Source organism: Desmodus rotundus, chromosome 5 (genome assembly GCF_022682495.2).
Source record: "Desmodus rotundus isolate HL8 chromosome 5, HLdesRot8A.1, whole genome shotgun sequence".
NCBI classification, from domain to species: Eukaryota; Metazoa; Chordata; class Mammalia; order Chiroptera; family Phyllostomidae; genus Desmodus; species Desmodus rotundus.
Window position 1 is genome coordinate 103,046,713 of NC_071391.1, and position 16,041 is coordinate 103,062,753.

At 53.9% G+C, this 16,041-nt stretch overlaps 1 protein-coding gene across 1 annotated transcript in view; it reads left to right on the forward strand.

The window, feature by feature from the left end:
• Positions 1-5,482: 5,482 nt before the first annotated feature.
• The window catches only part of KCNIP3 (potassium voltage-gated channel interacting protein 3), a 65,672-nt gene continuing 55,113 nt past the window's right edge, over positions 5,483-16,041 (forward strand). The window contains exon 1 of the mRNA XM_024576694.4: positions 5,483-5,552. Coding sequence (XP_024432462.1) covers positions 5,496-5,552 — 57 coding nt within the window. The 5' untranslated portion in view covers positions 5,483-5,495. The remainder of the gene's footprint in view (positions 5,553-16,041) is intronic.

The following is a 16,041-nucleotide window of genomic DNA, read 5'->3' on the forward strand; positions in this document are numbered from 1 at the left end:
TTCTGCTAGGAAGTAGGGCGGTATGTACACAGTGTATCATCACTGTTACAAGCACACTCACACAAGCATCCCAGAATGTAGCCCAATTGCCTCCTTTTGGTTTTTCCCAGAGATCTTTTTTCTCGTTTCTTACCTGTTGCTCTATGCAGGGAAACTGTAACCCCTGCATTTTAAGAATAAAATTGATGGAATGAAAAAAAGAAGAAGAAGAAACAAATGATTAAACATAACTTTCAGCTTTCTATCAAAATTGCCTATCTTATCTTTGCCACATTTGAGCATATCGAACATAGTTATTTTAGGTATTTTATTTAAAGTTCAAGTGAACCCCTAACAGGGAGCCTCCGTGAGCCTGTTTCTGGTGTCTGTTGTTTCTCTTGGTTTGTTAGGTATTCTTGTCTCCTCACATATGCGGTGATTTCTGACTGAGTACCATATATTATATCTGAAACTTGTAGAAATAATTTGAGATATAGGATAAAGTTTTCTTCCCCCACAAGGGTTATGTTTACGTCTGGCTTGGGATCTAGCAAACCAGGATGGCTTTCAACTTTCTGAGGCTGAGTTGCAGCCTTCTGGAGGGCTGTTCTGCTCTTGTTCACACTCTGGGAGCAAGGCCCTCTGGAGTCCCCACCCAAAACATAAAAGGCTCGCTAGGCACCCCTCCTCGTGGTGGGCCTACTTTTTACCTCCTTAGCCCCAGCTCTGCTCAGCAGCACGCTGTATTTTTCAGGACCAGTGGTGGAGAAAGTAGCCTCAGATGCCAGGCACATGTCTCTGGGTTCCTGCCTTTTCCTGATCTTGGCCCTGCTATTCCTCGCCGCCTCGTTTGCTCCTCAATATCCCCAATTACACTTTAAAAAATATATTGGAGCAGCTTTTAGGTTGTGCTCAGTTGGGGATTTAGTCCACATGGCTTCGTCCACCATGATGAGAAGTAATCCTAAAAAATTAACTCAGTTTCCCCTGTGAATACGGAAAAGGCTGTTGCTCTTTGAACTTAGTGTCCAGATGCCTTGGCCCAGCCACTGAACACCGGCTTTTCAAGGGGCTTAGTTTGGAGATATTGCCGTAAGCTCTAGGTACTTGGGGTAGGAATGACAATTGGCAGGTGTCAGAGACACAGAGAAAAATATATTACACATTTCCCTTATTTTAAAATGCCGGGATCCTAAAATGCAAATCCTACTTATGTGTGAGACAAAGCCCCTAGGTGGTCACAGGTTCATCTGTTACCATGACATTCACTGAAAGGGATGGGACCATCCTTGTCTCACACTGGCCAAAGGAAACTGAGAAGCTGGGTAGCCAGTTCAAGGTCTCACAAGTAGAAGTTCAATCCTGTTTTGGATTTAGGGCCCCTGCTCCTGGTGGCCCCAGAAGTTCCTTCCTGGGCCTGCTGGCAGTCCCCATTCCCTGTGAGCCTGTCTCCGAGGAGGTTCGACACAAGTATCTTTGTCGATCCCGTGGCAGGAGGGAGGGCAGATTGGAGGTCCTGGGAGTTCTGCCAGATACTCCAGATGGGCCATCCCTGAGCAAAGAGCCTGTGAGTGGGAGGGGCAGCTTCTGCCAAAGAAATGCCCTGTGGGCCAGGGCATCTGAAGCTCCACATGGGTCTGAGGTCCCAGGGCCTGTCCAGGCCAATTATGGCTGCCTCAGGTGTGCAAAGGAAGAGCCCTTACCCCATGGGTAAGGGGCAGAGACATTTATGGAACTATGAGCATACACTAGGAAGTGTGTGAAGCACTTTACGTGAATTAACTAAGAGGCTGGCCCTGCTGTTTACCTATTTACAGTTGAGAACACTGAGGCACCGAGACCATGTAGGGTACCACTTCCCCAAAGGAATCAACTTATAATTGGGGCATTTCAGGGGATACCTGAATTCCCTGGGGTCAGCCTGAAGCCCTGCGCTGGGTGGTCATGGACTGTGTGTTTCTCCACCATCCCAGAGCCAGGCCTTCCCTATGCCTAGCTCCCCGTGCCCTGTCTCCAGTCCTGATGCCAGCGACTGAGTCCGGAGACTTGGCCAGCATGGTCCACATACCACATGCTCCTGGATGAAGCCCCTTCCCCATGGTCCCCAGTCCTTCCGGGTGCTGCCTGGACCTGTCCCTCCTGGAGCAGTCAGCGTCACCCATCCTTCAGACAAGGACTGGGCACCACAGCACCTGGTGAGGAGAAGGTGGGTGTGTGCAGAGGTGATGTCACTCTGCCATAAGGGATGCAAAAGCTAGGTCTAAATCCCCACCACACTGAGGGGACCCAGAAGTCAGGTGTGGAGGTCAGAGGATGGGATTTGGGGTAGGTGGGCTGAGCTGAAAGGGAGGGAAGGGATATCCTCTCTTCACTTCAAGCCAGAAGGAGAGGGGCTTTAAAGAGAATCCCCCACAGCTTCACGGTACCCTGCAGTTTGAGAAACCCAGTGGATGAATGTCTCACCCACCTGTAAAGCCTACAGGGCAAGAGACAGTCTGGCTTCATCACTGATCCGGGTGAGGCCTCATGAGAGGGACAGCCAGCATGGTCCTCGGGCCCAGCCCTGAAGCTGAGCAAACCTCAGCGAGAGACAGTGGGTGGAGCTACCCGGTCCAGCAGCAGGCTGCCCAGTAGTAGCGCCAACCAGGACAGGGGCTGGACAGAAGCAGAGACTGTCCTGTGTGATGTGAAATGACTGACAGAGAACCACTGGGTCTCCCAGCAGGCGGCATCCAGGCTCTGCTGGGCTTCCATCCAGGTGCAGGAGGGAGGGGAGGCAACTGGAGATCTCTCGGGCCAGTGGGGGACACAGATAAGCCTCAGCCAGGTGGCTTTCCAACTCCACAGCTGTGCTGGCTTATAGTGACACCTGAGGGGGGAGGTGTCCAGGGGAGGGCTGATTTGAGGCAACAGATATTTCTTGAAAGTCCATGTGCAGGGTGAGACCCACCTCTACACAGAGGGTCTTTCCTCACAGGCACTGGCTCTTGGTAAGCAAGGGCCCAAACCCTGAAACTACTGAGTGCCTCTCTCAATCTCTTCCCCCTTCCCTCCGTCCCTTCACCCCAGCCTCCCTCCCTACCTCTCTCCTCTTCCTCCTCTTCCTCCTCTTCCTCCTCCTCTCACTCTCCATGGCCCTTGGTCAGGGGTAGACAGAGCCAGAGCCTAAGAAAAGGGCTCAGGAAAAAAAAATACAGCCTAAGAGCTCCATGAAGCCAGGTTTGGGTGCCTACTGAGGAAGGTTTGACCTTGGGCCTGGATGGAGGGGATTGTGACTGGCAATGGAGGAAGGCCCAGAAGACCCAGTACCTGTGGGTGGGGGTGCTGTGAGCCCCTCACTAAGGTGGGATGAGAGTGAAGGCCCCAGCTGGCTGAGGTGGCTCTCCACTGCCTCCTCTTAAAGGCAATGTACTCAAATGTAACATAAGGAGACCCAACCTTCTGAAACAGCCCCTAGCTTTCCCCCATCTATGCCCCGCACCCCCAGTGTGAGAAAACCACAGCTGAAAACCCATGAGGCTGAAGTGTTCATGCTGACAGGAGGTCCTGCAGGTCAGCATGACCTGTCCTGCTTCTCTACTCTGTCTTGGGTCTGATACGCTGCCAAGGATTCTTCCGAAAGTCCCAGATCCTCTTGGGGAAAGTCTGCCCATTACATGTGCCCACACGGCTGTCGGGGCCTCCCAGGGGTGGCCTCCACCTCCATTCCCCTCTCTTCACCTCCCACTCCCAGGGAAGGGACACCTCTGGCAGTGCCTGGGGTGCTGGGGAGGAAAGGAGCAGGGGTGGGCAAGGGCCATGGCAGGGCACCCCCCAAATCTGTGCTGTATGTAGGAGGGGCAACCCTTGCGTGGTAGCTGCAGTGGGAGGTTACCAAGGCCCAAAGACGTGAAGGCCTAGCCAGGGAGGCATTTGTCCTGGGCCTTTCTTGTCATAGCTCGGGGCTCTTTAACTCAGAGGAAGCCATTCTGAGTGGTTTTTGGTCTTACCTCTTCAGGCCGGGCCAGAAGTAGGGCCAGCCCATCCTGGAGAGCATGATGTCAAATTCCCAAGTTGGTGTGTGGAACCTGGGTCTTAGCCATGTGCTCTATTTGGAATGGAAGAAACAGGCTTTCAGTACTGGCTTTGTCACTCTCTAGTTGACCCTGGGCACGTCCTTTAACTTTCCTGGGTCTCACTCCACCACATGAGATGATGACACTTTCTTCCAAGGCCACCGTGAAGACTTGTGGGATCTTGCTTGGAGCCAGAGGCCACTTGGTGAAAGGCCCCAGGGGTCCCAGGGAGCTCAGCCTGTGACCCACAGCTGCAGGCGGAGCTCTCTACACCTCCTCCCAGGTCCCAGCCTGTCCTGGAAGTCCAGCCGGCCACATGCCTGGGCTGCCTCCCACTCTGGAAGAAGGCCTCCTGACTTAGTGGGCTGGCAGCTCCAGGCCACTCTTTCCCTGCGGATCTGAGAGTTGGAGCGCACTGACTGGCTAAAAGAAAGGAGAAGAGTGTGAGAGGGCCTTGTGCCTGCTGCAGCGGAGGGTGTCACAGGGCTCTGTTTCCATGGGAACCACTGTTTCAGGCAGGCTCTTGGGTGCAGAAAAGGGAAACTTGGCGGAGGTTTTAGCACCTGAGTGAATACACCAGAGTCTGCCCCCCTCCCAAGGATGCCAGGGACCCTCACCCCTTTCCTCTAACCCCCACCCAGGGATGCTGATGAGGTCCCTCAGCCACCTTGATGGGGTTCCAACCTGGGACCCAGATGGGGACAGATGACAGGCCCTGGAGAGATAGGCCACCTGGGAGGGTTCTCACATGGCAAGGTCCCATGGGTGAAAAAGAGGGAATTAAGGGGTGACAGGTGAAAGAGGTGGAAGGACCCCTGTGTGTGACCCACATGATGTGGCCCTGGTAGTTGTCACCATCTCAGGTGGTGAGCTTCCGTCTGTGAGGCCATTTTAGACCCAACACTCCAAAATGATGTCCCCATGGGAAAGGGGACCGGCTGAGGGGGCACTGGGGCTTGAAGGCAATGTATGGCTTTGGAGGCAGTGCATGGAGGTCCTCCTCAGATCCCTCCACAGGGTGTTCGTGAGGAGGGGCCAGCAGGGAGGGGAGGGCTGCCCCCTTACTTGGGACAGGAGCTCAAGCCAGAATTCCTCTCCCCATAGCCTGGGCTCTGCAACCCCCACCATATCCCACCCTCCCCATAACCAAGGTGGGGGAGCAGAGAACATGTGTTAGAGAAAGGGACAGAATGGGGGTGGCACAGCAAGAACACCCGGTGACAGGGGCTGAGGGGAGACCTGGAGAGCCAGATTATCCATTTATACAGAGAGTGGGACAGTGATGTCTGGGAACAAGGGGGAGGGGTGGAGAGAGAGAGAGAGCCCTTGAGCTGGCCTAGCGAGCAGGAGGGGTGGAGCTGGGAGAGGCAGGCAGGCAGGGAGGGGTGGGCGAGGAGCTGCCAGCCCAGGCAAACATGAGGCAGCTGCCAGCCCTGCCCAGCAGTCTCAGTCTCCTGGGCTATGAGGAGGAGAGGCCGGCAGCAGTTTCCCTCAGCACCCGGCATGCAGCGGGCCAAGGTAGGTGAAGGCTGGGGACTGAGGGGTGGGGCCGGGGCTTTGGGGGTTGCCCTGGACCATCAGAGAACCTTGTTGTCCCTCTTCTTTTGAATTTACCCCTTGCTGGCCCCTGTAGTATTGCTTTGGGGAAAGTAAGTATTGCAGTGTCCTACATGGGAGGCTAGACTCCTGGAACCCCCTTTGGTTGGGAGAGGCTTTAGGTGTTTATGGGACAGAAGCTGGACAGAGGAGGAGCTCACGTCAGCCACATGGCTGGTTCTGCTCCGTGAGGTCCCTGAGGCAGGTACTAGGGCAGCTGACCCTGAGCCTGGGCTCCATAGCCCTTAGAGTTAGGGGATGGCTGAGTGCGGGGAGTGGGTATTTATGCTTGAGGGCTGATCAATGAATGCGCCTTTTAATTATTCAAGAAATTAATGAATGCCTACTTCCTAAAGGGCCATGAGACCCCTATCAAGGACACAAGTTAATATTTCTCATTCTGGGGGCTGTTGGGAGTTCAGAGAGAGAAAATACAGGGAAATGCCTGGGGTAGGGTTCAAGAAATGGTGACAGGGTAGTGGGAAGGATGAAGAAGAATGAAATGAAGAAGAATGCGGGAAAGGAAAACAAGCTGACCCCCAGAACAGAGTTCACACTCAGAAATGTCCTGAGGCCTTGCAAGCTCCTCGTATGTTTGGGACAGTCTCTCTTTGGAAGGCAAAGGCACTGAGATTAGGTCTGGCTGTTCGAAGCACAACACCCCCAGCAACAACGGTTTGAACAAGTCTGGTAGCAGTTCTCTTTCATACAGAAGTCCAGAGGGAGGCCACAGAGGGCGGGCATGGAGGCCCCGTGGTCAGCAGGGACTCAGGCTCTGTCTGCCTCCCTAGCTCCACCTGGGGGTGACCTTAAGGTCCAATATGGCTGCTGGAGCTCTAGCCAGCACCTGCAGACAGGAAGAAGAAGGAAGGGCAAAAGGTCTCCAATACAATGAGGGTCTTGTGAGTAAAGGAGAATGGATGCCAGGCTGGCATCTCACAGTCTCCCCCACCATCCCAAAAGACAGATTCCTGTCTCTCACCTGTGAGAACAACAGTGGGCTTGTGTCTGGCTTCAAGCTACACTGCCCAGGGCCCAGGTTGCCCCTGCCCTGCCTAGGCCACCTCCCAGGAGTACCAGGAGAATTAGCAGAGGTGACAACAAGAAACTCTTCGAACACGACTATGGGGTAGGTTGAAAAGGGGCTCTTTCTTCTACCACCTCCAGGTGGGCAGGGCAGGAGAGGAACTCAGCGCCTTGTCTCAGGCTCACATACTACATGTTCACTGCACACACAGGCCTCTGCCAGCACAGTCCATGTGCACCAGCAGGCATCAGTGTGAGCACACACTGCACGGCCATACACAGCAACTGCCCCAGCTCCCTGGGAGGCACAACTTGCCTGCACCCAGAGGTGGGTTTCTGAACTGTGGGGCTGCATGCAGCCCACTCTGTCTACCAGGCAGAGGACAGTCCTTCTCCTCTTGCCTTTCCTTTGCTGGCCATAACTGCAAAGAGTTCCTCCTGGGATTTTGCCCATCTCTGTCCCTGCCAGATGGGTGCAGGGAGCAGCTCAAGTCCTGCAGCTGCACCTGGCTCCCTTGGCCATTGTGACCCCACAGTGCTGTCTACCCTCCATCCCACCCCCAACTGGCTCCTTGCCCTACGCATCTTGCTGGGCCTGGCACCTGCCAGTAGCCTTCCTGTGACTGGAGCAGGTCCCTCAGCTGCTGGTGCTGGGCCAGATAGGGACAGTTGTCCTCAGGGAAGCTGCTCCCAGCCACTTACCAAGGTCAGCAGGAGGACTGGTTGTGAGAACCACCTTCCTCGCTAGAGGCAGCAGGGACTGCAAGTCAGAGCATAGGCTGGGAGTTGGCTGGACTCGTCTTCAGCTGCCTGTCACTGTCATGGCCAGTGCTGCCTCCAATAATGTGCCCAGTCCACAGCCTCCTGCATGTGCCCTCCAGTCACTCGTGGGTCCTCACAGCAGCCCAAGAGGGCAAGCATGGTCACTGTCCTCTGCAGGCACCAAGGCTCAGAGGAGGGAGCAGCCTGCCCACACCCCAGACTTGAACTCCATGAATAGAACAAACAGAGCTGCAGGCTCTGCTGGAGTGGGCATGCCTGCTGTCTGGGGTTCCAGGAGTGATGTCCTCACGGCCCAGCACATGTCCCAGGAACCTCCACCCAACAGCCGCCAGCCTTCCTGCAGGGAACTGTCAGGAGGAGGGCCCTACTTTGCTCCCTCAATCAGCCCAGCGAGAGATGGGGCATGATGCCTGAAATGGCTCTGACTGTTCTCCAGATAGAGTCCAGGAGGTCAGGGCTGACCCTGTACCTGCATCATCTTCCTGGACCCACCATGTGGCCCATGAGGTAGCTCTTGGCATGGTACCCACTTCCCAGATGAAGGACCCGAGGTTCGCCTTAGATTGCAGCAACAGTGTTGTAGCTGGAATTTGAAACCTGGTCTGTCTTACTGCAGAGCTCACTTCCCTAGGGCTTGGGATGGATGATGGTATCCCAGGAGAAGACTGCAGGGGAGATATGCATGCCTGGAACCAGGCAGCAGAGGAGGGACCCTGTCATAGCTGGGGGCTGGCTCTGTAGGCTTGTGGCCTTCAAATCCTCTGGACTCTTCAGTGACTGCACACCAGCAGGCACCACATCCAGCCATGTCCCTGGATCAGCCATTCAACCCTGAGCCTTGACAGCCCCTTTCTGGGCTGCAGGCCCAGAGTGCAAAGGAAAGGACCCCAGGGTTTTGAACTCAGGATCCCTTTTCTTATCAGAACCTTCTGAAAGAGTGGGAGCTGCTTTGCAGACTTGGTCTGGCTTAGGGCCATCTGTTCTTCCTACCCCACCCCAAGGCAGCCCTGTTAGGCCCAGGAGCAGCTGCAGAGCCCTGAATGTGGCCTTTGTGAGGGACAAGGGCAGTCTTGATTTCCAAGGCAAAGAAAGAAGAGGGGAGGGAACTTGGCAGGTCTTCCTTCACTGGTCCCCAACCAGGGGCAGGAAGGAGACTGAGAGTAACAAGGAGGGTGCAGTGTGACATGAGTCACTGAGCTGTAAACCCCAGGAGCCCCTACCAGCACCCCATCCCTAGTTGACTGATGTTCCCTTTTAACAGGTGCATCTGTCAGTTGTGATCAGCCCACGTCCTAGAACCACAGAGCAGCTGTGTGACAGGGGAGAACCCAGGGGCCCTGCAGGCATCGGAGGGGGATGGTGGGGGCTGAGTTGAGCTGAGGCAGGACAGCCAAGAGGGGGCCTGTCCCACCTCCCAGCTGGCTCAGCACCACCCCCAGACCTGCTGCCTTAGGTCTCTACCCAACCCTCCTCCATCAGTCTGGCCTGAGCCCACCGTCTCAGCTGGGCACAGCAGCTGCTGATTCTCACTACCCTCCTCTCCAGTGCAGCCTGCTGCACCCACCTTCCCCACCTCCTGCACATGGGCACCTCCAGGGTGTGCAAGAGGCAAACCTGGGTTCCCCTGCTCCTGGTGCCATGTCCACGCCCAGTCTGTCCTGGCCTTGTTTTAAGATTCTCTCTCAAGATGGGGAATCTGGGCAGTGACCCCAGAGAGCCAATTCCAGCCCCAACTCTTCCCTGTTGAGTCTGTGAGCTGCTTGGGCAGGGCCCATCCCCTGCTTGGGCCTCAGTCCCCCACCCAGAACCAGGTACACTCATAGCCTTTGTTCAGCCCCTACAGGAGGTCGGACCACATGCTGACCAGGGGTGCTGGGTGTCGAGGTCAGGATGACTACCAACTGTGCCGTGACATAGACCCCTGTCCCACACGCACAATGTACCCTGGTCTGTCACAGCGCTCCATCCCCACCATTTGGGGCCCTTCGATAGAGCCCCAGCCAGAAAAGCTGGGGCCTAGAGAGGAAACGTGGCTGCACCTTGGGGGCTGTTAACCTGACTGCATCAGCGGGTCCGGCCTCAGCCCCAGGCCCTACACACACCAGCTATGAGTCCTCGGACAAGGTATGTGGCTCCTCTATGCCAAGGTCTCCTCATTTTCCTGGGGAAACATCATTGATCTCCTACAAATCAGATCTTATGCTGATCCTTTTAGCATGGCCCTGGGAGCACGGCAAGAGCTCCATAATGTGGGGAGTGTCGATGCCACTGTGTGCCAATGACATAGTTGAGCCTGGAAAAGTGAGCCTGCCCACTTTTGTCAGTGAGCAGCTCGGGTGGACCCCAGGATTAGAGCGACGCCCTCATGGCCTAGGCCGCGAGAGGATGAAGTGTGTTCTGGCTGAGGTGGCAGTCGTCAGAGGCCAGTTCTCCCCTCTCCTGCTCAGCGCTCTGCGAGGGGTAGCGCTCAGGTGGTGAGCGTGCACGCGTGTGTGCGCACACTCCACACAGGCACGTGTGAGTGTCTGCGGGGACTCGTGACAAACCCAGCTCCCCTCTCACCAGACAGGCTGCTGGCCCACATCTGTCTCTGTCCAGGGGTGGATGGAGAATTGAGGATCCCAGACGCCTCCTTATCCCAAATGCTCGGCGCTACACGACACAACGCCTACCGCCACTTCCTGCCATCTGTCCCAAGTAATGGAAATAGAGCAGACGACAAGTGGTGCTCAGTGAGCCGGTCTGTGCTGCAGCATCACCATGGATGGGGGCCAGGCAGCCCTCCATCTGAGCAGGCCTGCATGTCCCCAGCCGGTCCATGCTCTGGCCCCAAGGCAGTCCTCTTTGGAGGAGTGAGGTTGAGCCTGGAGACCTGGAGCCCCCTCCCTCTCAGAGACCAGCCCTGGCACCTCCCGTTTGAGGGATAAGCTCTCTAAACCTGAGCTGTACTTTCAAATGGACCGAGGGGCTTTATACAATATTACAAATAGAGCAGTGCAGGCCCCACCGAGTCAAACAGTGCAGCCCTCAGCAGGCAGGGAGTGGGGAACCCCAGGTGATTCTAACGTGCTGCCAATTAAGCAGAGCAGGCTGGATCTCATGGGCCGTGGGCACGGCTGTGCCCTGGAACTGGGTGGCCAGGCCCACACTCAGCATGGGAAGGGTGAATAGTGATAATCACTCCTGCTGGGGGCTTTGGGTATGTCACCTCAGTTAGCCTTTCCCAGCTAACCTTTCTGTGGTTATCATCCCCATTTACAGATGAGGAAATTGAGGCTCAGAGTGGTCAGGCGCTTTGTCCAGAGTCACCCAGCTGGGAGGTGAGGGCACAGAGTTCAAGTCCCTGTCTGGATGACCAAGACCTCTTTCCACTGCACTCCGCCGCCTGAAGCAACATTACCCTGCCTGAAATCCACCCCCATTCCCTGCTAAGTGCGTCTTCTGAACCAGTACCTGGTGGGTCCTGGTGATCCTTCCGAAGCTGTTCATGCTGCTTGGCATCCATATGTGTCTGTAGACATTTGGGAGAAGTTAGCCATGCCTTTCACACATGGGTTTACTCACTCACATGACATTACCTCTGAGAAGGGAGCCTGGATATCCTAACTCAGGTGGTCCGGGTCCCTCCATGGCCTCCAGCTGCGCACCCCATCCCGACAGCAGCCGTGTGCCCACAGGTGGCCTCTGCCAAGCCTGCTCTGGGCTGCTCTCTGGGGGTTCTCTGCACACAGCTGACAAGAACCATAGACTGAACTAGCTGCTCAAAGGTCTTGCTTCAGTTCGCCCCCAACAGCCAGTCCAGATGGGCCCCACAGGATGAAGCCGTGAACTGTGGGCTAAGGACCTTTCTGGGGGCCTGTGGGGGTCAGGGCGCCAAGAGGTGAGATGTCTGGGTCCAGGTCTGTGCTTTGTCTAAGGTGACCTGGCCTGTCACTGTGGCATAGTGAAGACTCTCAGTGATGGTGCTCCTGTGGGACAGAGTCTGTCCCACATTCTGGAGGAGCTGGGTGACATGAGGGGTTTTGCCTCCTACATCTTCGTGGGGACAAGTTTCATTTACTAAGGAGTCACCTCGACCCCTCTATCACTGCTCACGTCTACAGGAGATCCTAAACACCCATCACATGAGAGTCCCCAACACCCATCCCACGGCCTGGGCTGGGCTCAGTCCCCCTTTCTCCCTGGACTTGAGCAACCCCCCAAGTTGGCCTCTTGCCTCATTGTCCCCCACCCCTCCTTCACACTCCAGCAGGCCACCTTTATGACACAACTCTGCCGGACCGAAGCTGGGGAGAGAGAAGGTAGGGGTGAGAGAGATAAGGTGGAGGTGAGCCCTGGCAGGAGGGCTGTCTCAGACCATCCACTGGCAGCTCTGAGAGCCGACTAGGACGGTGCTGGCCGACAGAAACAGTGCAAGCCGAGGGTGCCATTTAAAGTGTTCAGGTAGGTACATAAAGGAAGGTTTTTTTAAGTGAAATTATTTTTAATTGTATATTTTAATTAACCCAGTGTAAATATTAGTGTTATCATTTAATGTGCAATCCATACAAAAATCACTCATGAGCCATTTAACATTCTGGTGAGGACGCCAAACCCAGTGCGCACGCGCACTGACGGCGGCTGGGCCGGCTCGCTGCCTTCCGCGGGCTCAGGCGGCACGGGCGGCCGGTGGCCCCCGAGTGGGGCACAGCACGGCCAAGCGAGTGGGCCTCTTGGCCTCCATGTTTCCTAGCTGTTTGTGGTCTGCCTTCACCAATTTTGCTTTGTCTGCCTTATCTGTGCTGGGTTATTTTTTGTTTTTTTCTTTAAATTAACTCACATTTTAAACGTTAACAAATGTATCTAAAAGGGAATCTTTAAACCACTACTATAAATAGAGTGCTGGTAGCAGTTGCTGAAGTAGGTGTTGACCCAGCATTAATGAATAAGGAGGCTTAGGCTAGAAATAAGCGATGACAATTTATTCAAGGGTCTCCTACCTTGCAATCCAGAAACACAACTAGGCAATGTCCAGAGTGTTCTGAAGAAGAAAAAAAAGCTAAGAATTCTTATAGAAAAAAAAAAAAACATTCTTGAGAAATATTAATCCTGCCCTCGTAGCTCCCGGATTGGTCTGGAGATAACCAGACGACCTGGAGATAACCTGTTAGTTGGCTGGTGGTCAAGACGATGCCAGCTTGTCTGGATATGTGAACATTCTTTTCTCTTTCAGTAGGTGATCAGAGGGTTATCTGTGTATATATAAATACATATAAATCCTACAGATAACCGTATATATCTATACCCAGATATAACTGGAGAGTTCAAATATTCAAGTTCCCAGGCTACTTATAGCAAGAGTAGAATTGTTTCCTCATGCCTCAGTCTACTTGATTTCAGTAATTTAGCTGTTTCACTATAGTGACTCCATTTAATCCTTCACTCTTTCCTCAGAGGTAACCAACAATGCCACCCAAACAAAACAAGCATGTTAACCTGCCCCGTATGTTGCCTGCTAAGACCACCCTGTCCTTGTAAAAGAGTGTGGGTCATCGGGAGTTACAGAGGTGCCACCATCTCCTGTACCAGGCAGAGGCTGCCCCCAGGTCCCCAGTGACTCGACCTTGCTTCTGGCAGCCAGTGGGCTCCAGCCCGGCCCACCAGGACACACCTGAAGTGGAGCATGCTGGGCTGACTCCTCACTGACCTTGAGTGCGTGAGAACACAGCACAGGGGCTGCGGGAGCTTCGTAAGGGGGTGCGAGAAAGAACCTAGCACAGAGTCTGGGCTCCAGTTGGGTGATTTGGAGGGCAGTCTAAGTGACCTCAAAAAGTTGGTGTGAGCATGAAATAAGGCAGCTTCTCCCAGCACCTCACTCAGTGACTGGCACATAGTAGGTGCGTTGCCACGGGGCATCCTTTCTGTTCCTCCCTGGCTCCCCATAGGCAGGGGACTTGGAAGGACACTGAGACCTGCCCCTGGCCTGCTTGGCCATGCAGAAGCTTCAAATCTCTGGGCTCTGGGGTGAGTGTCAGGGAATGGCCTTGCCTGCCTGCAGCCTCTGCCCTGAGGGAAGCTTGTAGGTCTCAGAGGAGGCTCCAGGTCCCCAGGGCCAGCCCAGGGCCATTTCTGGGACTGGTACCAGGGTGCCCCACTGCCAGACATGCCAATGGGGACTGAGTGTGACTTGAGGACCCAGCTCTTCCAGCTTCACTGGTCTCTGTCACCCAACCCTGGCCGTCCCCTGAGGCCCACGGAAGACAGACAACTCTGTCCCCTGTTACAATGCAGGAGTGGGAGGAGGTGAGTTACGGAGAGTATCACAGGACTTGAAAACCCAGTCATTGATGAATGCTTATTGAGGGCTTTGTGTGTGCTTGTATTTTTAATACCCTTTTTCATGCATAGGAGACTACTTCTGCATTGAAAATGTATTGAGATAATTGTAGACCTACATGCAGTTACAAGAAGTAATACAGACAGATTCTGCACACCCTACCCCAGCTCCCCTGGTGGTAGTATCTCACAAAGTAGTGCAAGATCGCAGTGCGACGTGGACAGCGATGCAGTCCACCAGCCTCATTCTGACCCCCTAGCTTCACAAGTGCTCATTTGTGTGTGCGCGCTTAGTGGTATGTAGTTTTATGTATGAGGGGGGACCCAAAAAACCCAGAATTATCTTCTGGAGGGCAGGTCCCTTGTAGTACAGGCTTCCCCCATGAGGTGACTGTTCTAGGAACCCATCTGTATCAGTGTACCAGCTGGCGTTGTTGTGAGAGGCTGCGTTAGGCTTCAGTGAATGTTTTTTGAAGACTCTTTCAGTGTGTTTGTCCATTTCATGATGGGTGATTTAATAGTGCACCTGCTCACATAATGCTGAGTATTTAGCTGTTTTTGATCAAAAACCGCATGCCCTCCCTATTCACCTGATCTCACCCTAAGATTTAATTTTGTTTCCCTGGATGGAAAAAGTCCTCAAAGGGAAACATTTTGCTGATGTGGAAGAGGTGAAACAAAAAAATGGCAGAAGCCCTAAAAGGCTTCAAAATCAATGAATTCAAAACGATTTTGAGCAGTGGAAAAAAGTCTCAATAGGAGTATTGCATCAAATGGAGAGTACTTTGAAGGTGACTGAAGTTTAAACATGTAAGAGTAAATACACAATTTTTTATAAATAAATTCCTGTTTGTTTGGAGTCCCCCCTTGTATATATGTAGCTGTGAGTTCCTACCACCACAGGCTCGGCGCGGGCGCAGTGCAGGAATCTCACGTGCTGCCTCTGCACAGCTGCCTCCCTCTTCCCTCACCTCTGCCCCCAGTATTAACCTCTGGCCCACCAATCTGTTCCATTTCTAAAATTTTGTCATTTTAAAACGTGATACAAATAACGTATGAATAGAATTGTACAGTATGACCTTTTGAGATTGGCTTCTTTCATTCAGGATAATTTCCTGGAGGTTCGCCCAGTTTACCGTGTGTATCGATAGTGTGCTCCCGTTGATCACCGTGTGATACTCCATGGTGTGGATGTGCCGGGCTGTTTAACCAGTCACGAAAAAGGGCACTCAGACGTTTCCATGTGGAGCTAGTACAAGTAAAGCTGCTGGGAACGTCCGGGCCCAGGCTTCTGTCTGTTGGGATAAACGCTCGAGGGGCAATTGCTGGGTTAAATGGCAGTTGCATATTTGGGTTTTTTTAAAGATTTTATTTATTTTATTTTAGACAGAGGGGAAGGGAGGGAGGAAGAGAGGGAAACATCAGTGTGTGGTTGCCTCTCATGCGCCCCCTACTGGGGACCTGGCCTGCAACCCAGGCATGGGCCCTGACTGGGAATCGAACCAGGGACCTTTTGATCCACAGGTCAGCACTCAACCCACTGATCCACATCAGCCAGGGCGCATTTTTGGTTTTTTAGTAAGCCACCCATTGTTTCCCAGAATGGCCAGAGCTTTTTACAGCCCGATTGGTAATGCCGGAGTGAGGCAGTTTCCCTGCATCGTCGCTGGCATCTGGCACTGTCGCTACGTTTTAGATTAGCGACATGCGTGACATGAGACATGCGTGACATCTCATAATAGTTTTCATTTGCATGTGTCCGAGGGCTGACGATGTTGAACACCTTCTCATGTGCCTCTCGGCCACCTGTGCGTCCTCCTCGGGGAAAATGTCTGTGCGCCTCTGCCACCCTCCAGCTGAAACTCTGCTCTTTCACTGCCGGGTTGTGGAAGTGAGGACCTCCTGGGTGCTGGGCGCTTGATGGGGAAGAGCGTTGTACACAACTGGCTAGGGCCAGCCCTCAGGGAAGAACAGACAGAAAAGTCACCAGGAAAAGCTACTGCATAGGATACATTCAAAAGCCATGCATGCTGTGAGGCCCAGCAAGTGCTGAGGTGGAGCCTGCGTGAAGGATGGCAATACCCGACCTGAAGGAGGCCTGAAAGGATGAAGGTGTCAGCCTTGATGGTCCAGGGGGTGAAGTGTGCAGATGAAGAGAGAGAAGTGTGCAAGTGGAAGGAGGGAAGTGTGCAGGGGGTGAAGAGAAGTGTGCAGGGGGGAGGGGGAAGTGTGCAGGTGGAGGGAGGGAAATGAGCAGGTGAAGAAAGAGAAGTGTGCAGGTGGAGGG